We start from the raw sequence: 6984 nt of genomic DNA on the forward strand, positions 1-6984 counted from the left end.
TAGATACAGAGAAATTTACTTGTATCCATATGACACAATCTGTTGCAGGGTCAAACCTGCCAAGCTTCAAAACCAAACCCTGGGTAGCCCTGGTGGCACAGTGGTTTAGCGCTGCCTGCAGCCTGGGGTGTGATCCTGGAGACCCGGCATCGAGTCCCACATCGGGCTTCCTGCATGGAGCCTGCTTCTCCCTTTGCCTGTGTCTCTGCCTCTCTCTCGCTCTCGCTGAATGAATGAATAAATAAATCATAAAAAATAAAACAAAAAAAAAACCAAAACAAAAACAAAACCAAACCCTAAGGTAATGAACAACTTCAGGAAATCAATAGAATACAAAATCAATAAACAAAGTAAATCTAGGTTTCTACACAGTAACAACTATTTACTTATATTTTAAATATTTTATTGAATTATTCATGAAAGACACACAAACAGAGAGAGGCAGAGACACAGGAAGAGAGAGAAGCAGGCTCCATGCAGGGAACCCAATGTGGGACTGTATCTCTGGACTCTAGGATCACTCCCAGCACAGAAGGCAGAACTCAACTGCTGAGCCACACAAACATCCGTAACAATAAAGTACATGAAAGGTAATTAATAAAACCTTATTACATTGGCACCGGTGTTAAAAATGTAATAGGTAGGATTAAGTATTCTGAAAGAGGTAAAATACTGTCCACTAAAAGAACATTGATGAGAGATTTTTAAAGAGTCCAAAAAATGCAAGTGCATTTTTTCATAAGTGTGAACACTTCATAATGTCAGAAGACTTACACACAGTGGCCTACGGATGTAAAGAAATCCTTGTTAATAACTTGTAAAGAATCAAATCTAGATCTGGATTGATTATATATTCAAAGGATATGCAAATAGGGCCCTCACTTCACTGATAAATCCAGCCCATCCCGACTCTGATACTAGGAGAGGAGTCCCAACCCCAGGATCCACAAGTGACCCTGCTTAGGGATCAGGGTGGAGAACAGACGACTAAATATGGAATCTTTCCTTGGCTGGGTTTTCCTTGTCGCTATTTTAAAAGGTAATTCATGAAGAATAAGAGACCTTGAGTCTGTGAGTGTAGATGAGTGAGAGAAACAGGGGATGTGGGACAGTTTCCTAACCAGGATGTCTTGTGTCTGCAGGTGTCCAGGGTGAGGTGCAGCTGGTGGAGTCTGGGGGAGACCTGGTGAAGCCTGGGGGATCCCTGAGACTCTCTTGTGTGGCCTCCGGATTCACCTTCAGTAGCCATGCCAAGAGCTGGGTCCGCCAGGCTCCAGGGAAGGGGCTGCAGTGGGTAGCAGTTATTAGCAGTAGTGGAAGTAGCACAGGCTCCGCAGACACTGTGAAGGGCCGATTCACCATCTCCAGAGACAATGCCAAGAACACGCTGTATCTGTAGATGAACAGCCTGAGAGCTGAGGACACAGCCGTGTATTACTGTGCGAAGGACACAGTGAGTCAACCTCAGTGTGAGCCCAGACAGAAACCTCTCTGTTAAGGGGATCAGGACCACCAGGGGGTGCACCCTCCTCACCACTTGTGTCTTGAAGGCCCAGGAGCAGGTGCAGATGGAGGTTCTGGGCAGGTTTCCTGTCAGGGTCTGGGATTCCTCTCCAAGGAGCTGTTTTCCCCAGGGAGTTATCTAGGGATAACTAGATATCTAGGCAGATGATATGTGCATACCTATTCAGTCTCTGATTTAGACACATTCATTTTTTATATGAAAACAGCTATTATGCCATGCACAAAAGACAGTAATTCTTTTTCTATCAATAGATTTTACAGTAATTTTATTTTATTTATTTGCCAACATACAGAATAACACCCAGTGCTCATCCCATCAAGTGCCCCCCTCAGTGCCCATCACCCATTCATCTCACCCCCCTGCCTCCTCCCCTACCACCACCCCTAGTTCGTTTCCAAGAGTTAGGAGTCTTTATGTTCTGTCTCCCTTTCTGATATTTCCTACCCATTTCTTCTCCCTTCCCTTCTATTCCCTTTCACTATTATTTATATTCCCCACATGAATGAGAACATATAATGTTTGTGCTTCTCCGATTGACTCATTTCACTCAGCATAATACCCTCCAGTTCCATCCACATCAAAGAAAATGGTGGGTATTTGTCATTTCTATTAGCTGAGTAATATTCCATTGCATACATAAACCACATCTCCTTTATCCATTTATTTCGATGGACACCGAGGTTCTTTCCACAGTTTGGCTATTGTGGACATTGCTGCTAGAAACATCGGGGTGCAGGCATCCCAACGTTTCATTGCATCTGCATCTTTGGGGTAAATCCCCAACAGTGCAATTGGTGAGTCATAGGGCAGGTCTATTTTTAACTCTTTGAGGAACGTGCACACAGTTTTCCAGAGTGGCTGCACCATTTCACATTAGATTTCACAGTAATTTTAGTTTATATGATAATAGGTTATAGTAGGCATGTAAAACATAAATTACATAAACTATTTTTCTAGATTTGTTTATGCAGGTAATAACGTTGTAATATAAGATATATATATATAAGATATATACGTTATACTTATACATTGTATATAAGACATATATAAGATATATTAATTTATATCTTGAGTACACTGCACACTATGGCAATCAATAAATATGTGAATTTGATGAGATAGTATAATAGAAAAGATAATTTGGAGGATAGGTAAATGTAATGATTATAGAAAACATAGGCTTATGCAACTGGTTTCATAAGAAGGAGTAATTCATGCTCTATTTATTTGGAATAAAAAAGCTAGGACAGTGTATAACTATATAATTTAGCAGACTGGTGACATTGTATTAATTTGCCAGCTATAATAAAATTTTTTATACAGTTGTATGATTTGCACTGGTACTATAATATTGAGTAATCTATAGCCCTTATTGAAATTTCACCAGTTTTCCAAATAGTTAATTTTCTTGCCCCAGAATCCAAACTAGGATCCCAAACTGCATTTAGTTGCTGTTTTCTTTGTTTCTGCTAACCTATGGCAGCTATTTAAGTCTTTCTTTGTCCTTCATGGCCTTGAAAATTTGATGAGTACTTGTCAGTTGTTCTGAAGAATGGCTCTCACTTTGGGTTTATGTGACCCTTTTGGACGATTAGATTAAGGTTTTGTATTTCTTGGTGATATCACAGCCAAAAAGTGTAAGGAGCTTCGGTGTCCATCAAAAGATGAATGGATAAAGAAGATATGGTATATGTATACAAGGGAATATTACTCAGCCATTAGAAACGACAAATATGGGGATCCTTGGGTGGCTCAGCTGTTTGGTGCCTATCTTTGGCCCAGGGCACGATCCTGGATTCCCGGGATGAGTCCCACGTCGGTCTCCTCGCATGGAGTCTGCTTTTCTCTCCTCCTGTGTCTCTGCCTCTTTCTATCATAAATAAATAAATAAGTTTTTAAAGAAAATTTTTAAAAAGTGACAAATACCAACCATTTGCTTCGACGTGGATGGAACTGGAGGGTATTATGCTGAGTGAAATAAGTCAATTGGAGAAGGACAAACATTATATGGTCTCATTCATTTGGGGGATATAAAAAATACTGAAATGGAATAAAAGGGAAAGGGGAGAAAATGAGTGGGAAATATCAGAGATGGAGACAGAACATGAGAGACTCCTAGCTCCAGGAAACGAATAAGGCATGGTGGAAAGGGGGGATGGAGAGGGGTGGGGGTGAATGGGTAACAGGCACTGAGGGGGCACTTGATGGGATGAGCACTGGGTGTTGTTCTGTATGTTGGCAAATTGAACACCAATAAAAAATAAATTTATTATTTTGAAAAAATAATCATAACTAACAAAAAATATATGCATATATAAAATAAAATAAAGTAAAATAAAATAAAATAATAAAATAAAATAATTGGGTGAACCAGAATATTCATGTAATCTTAGAGCATCTCTCCAAATATAGCTATTAGTTACAAAGGGAATAATAGCAAATCTACAGTGGAAATACCCAACAAACATTACCTTTATCAAGAATATCCTGAGAGAAAAAATATATCATGTATCCCCTGATATGATACATTGTCAAGAACACAACGTCACTTCTGTGATATTGCCAAGACAGAGATTCTTACAGTTGCTTACTATTTTCCCTAAATACCAGGTACTTGCAAATATTTCCACGTACATTACCTAAGCATTTCCCCGATCTGCACCTGCAATCATTGCGCATCACACGACCACCCAGCTCAAGGAAAAATTTGATAGAAGCAGCATAAACTCCATGTTGGACATGAGGCTGCAAATGCATCAAATATCTAAAGCAAAAGAAGACAGACACCTAATGGGGTCAATAACTTGATCCAAACACACAGCATCCATGTTAGTGACAGCCTGGGAAGGAAGCAGGATTCACACCAGGATGTTCTGTGAATGTGGAGTCTGAGCATCAACACACACACACACACACACACACACACACACACATGCATGCAAACACACACAAGAGTATGAAAACGTTTTCAGCTTCATCATTGTTTCTGTTAAAAGCAGGGAGGCCTCTCAGCAAGTCAGATATGTTTGGATGGAGCCAGGGATAGACACTGGCTCAGGGTGTGTGTTGAGGGAAAGTGGTGATGATGAGGTCCTGATCAAGGAGGGGATTATATGGAGTCAGTTTTCCACCAGTGTCTGGGGACAGAACTCAAGGGCGCTTGCTGGATTTCCCATGGGTGGGGCAGGAGGAGAACAGGGAAGATTGGAGATCAAGGAGACAGCAGGTAATACTCAAAAATACAGTGTGATGAAAAATTCCACTATACAATTATGAAAACTGAGAGAACAAAAGTGGAGGAGGACCTTCCACCTGCAGGGAATAACTCATGGATCCTTCAGGTGCTGATATCAGCTCACTGTGTGAGTCCTCTGACAGCCACATGTTGGAACCTAATGTTGATGTGATGGGAGGAGGAGGTGGGGCCTCAGGGGACCACTTAGGTCAGGAGGTGCAGCCTCATTATGGGATCAGGGCCCTTATACACCAGGACTGGGAATGCCTCCTGCCCTTTGGCTCCATGTGAGGCCATCTGTCTGGGTATATGTCATACAATTGTTATTAATATTGCAGTAGAAACGGTTGAGTTTTGTGTTCCATGAAAATCACCTCACTGATGAGTGACAAAGAGAGAAAGCACTTATCACCATGTGACATGGGCTTCAGGCATGAGCTCAGGCAACCTCCCCAAGGACAAGAAATGCAGGAATATAATTGTCATGAGTTATATGTCTCCGTACAGTCTATGTAACTCCATTTTGGATGGGATGGGCTGCTGGAAGTCTCTGTGATGCAAACAAGCCATTCAAGGATGGAAACTGTAGGATCTGGAGGCAGAAAAGAAGTCTTGTCTCATTTGGCAGGGTCAAAGGGACTGACATGAGAAAACCAAATTGAGCTGGCTCCAGGCAGCAAACTGGAATTGGATTCCTTAATCTTGGAATTTTCTCTAAGTCTTTATCTTCCTCTGTGTGTACAAATGCCAGTTATACATCCCGCTACAACTATAACAGTTTTATGAAGAAGAGGTCACAGAGGGTCCTGGGTCTGGGTCTTCAGAGAGTGTCTGTGGTGTGTGCTGCGTGCACTGTCCTGTACTGTTTTGGTGCCTCTTTCCTTCAGGTCTGGTATCTACACACGCTCTCTCTGCCTGAAGTGGGCAGTGTGTGGTCCTTGGGAGGAATGTGATGAGTTTTAACTGGGTGTGCTCTGCTCAGCTCATTAAATGAGCCATGAAACCACCTCCACTAGAACTGGGGCCCTGCAGAATTCTCTGGTCAGGAGATGTGGGTGGGCAGGGGTGCAGCCGCTCAGAGAAACCATATGGTGGTCCCTCAAATAGGTAAATGTAGACCTCCCCTGTGATCCAGCAACTGCCCTACTGGGTATTTGCACTAAGATTACAAAAGTGCTGATTCAAAGGGATACACGCACCTCGATGTTTACAGCAGCATTATCTACATTAGCCAAACTATGGAAACAATCCCAGTATCTGTCAAATGATGAATGGATAAAGAACATGAGAGATAGATAGATAGAACTAGATACATAGGGATTTTACTAATCAATGCAGTGGAATTAAATCTAACAATTTACAAGAATGAGGATGGAGGTAGTATGCATAATGCTAATTGACATGCCAGTGAGAAAAAGAAAATACTGTATACTTCCAGTCATAGTTTGAATTTAAGAAACAGAACAAATGAGCAAAGAGATTGATGCAGAGATCAGGAAATAGTCCCTTCAATACAGAGATAAAACTGATAGTTACCAGGTGGGAGGAGTGTTGAGGATGGGTGACCTGTCAGATGGGGCTTAGGGAGTGCACTTGTCCTGATGAACACTGGGTGATGTATGAAAGTGTTCAATCAGCATGTTGGATACATGAAATGGGTGTTACACTGGATGTGACCTCTACTGCAATTCATTTTTTTGAATGTTCATAGAAGCTTTAGTTATAACAGCTAAAACTTGGAATCAGCCCAGATATCCTTCAGCCAATGAATGGTTAAACCAACAGTTTACATCTACACCATGGGATACAACTCAGCTATGAAAAGAAACAAATTATTGATACACACAACAACTTGGATGAACCTAGAGGGAATTATGCTGAGTGAAAAAAAGACAATCCCTAAGGTACATTGTGTATGATTCCAATTTTATAACATTTTTGACATGAAAATGTTATAAAGATTAGTGGTTTCCAAGAGTTAGGGAAGTCAGTGGTATTGTGGTGACTGACTATAAAAGGATTGCATGAGGGATACTTTCTATAGAACAGTTCTATGGCTTAGTTGTGGTGCTGATTACACAAATATACACATGTGTATAACTGAATAATACTTAATTACTACACACGTGCACACACACAGGAGTGTCTACTGCAATTCAAATAAAAATTTTAAAAAAGCACTAAATAAAACTGGAAATTTTATTCATTGTCCTATGTTTCATGC

General features: G+C 41.0%; 1 gene segment (V, D, J or C); it reads left to right on the top strand.

The window, feature by feature from the left end:
• The first annotated feature begins 993 nt into the window (after positions 1–993).
• Positions 994–1399, top strand: LOC140639593 (immunoglobulin heavy variable 3-23-like). The segment is given in 2 exon segments: positions 994–1039; positions 1143–1399. Coding segments are annotated over 2 exon segments (303 nt in total).
• Positions 1400–6984: the final 5585 nt, after the last annotated feature.

This window comes from Canis lupus, chromosome 9 (assembly GCF_048164855.1).
Source record: "Canis lupus baileyi chromosome 9, mCanLup2.hap1, whole genome shotgun sequence".
Taxonomy (NCBI): domain Eukaryota; kingdom Metazoa; phylum Chordata; class Mammalia; order Carnivora; family Canidae; genus Canis; species Canis lupus.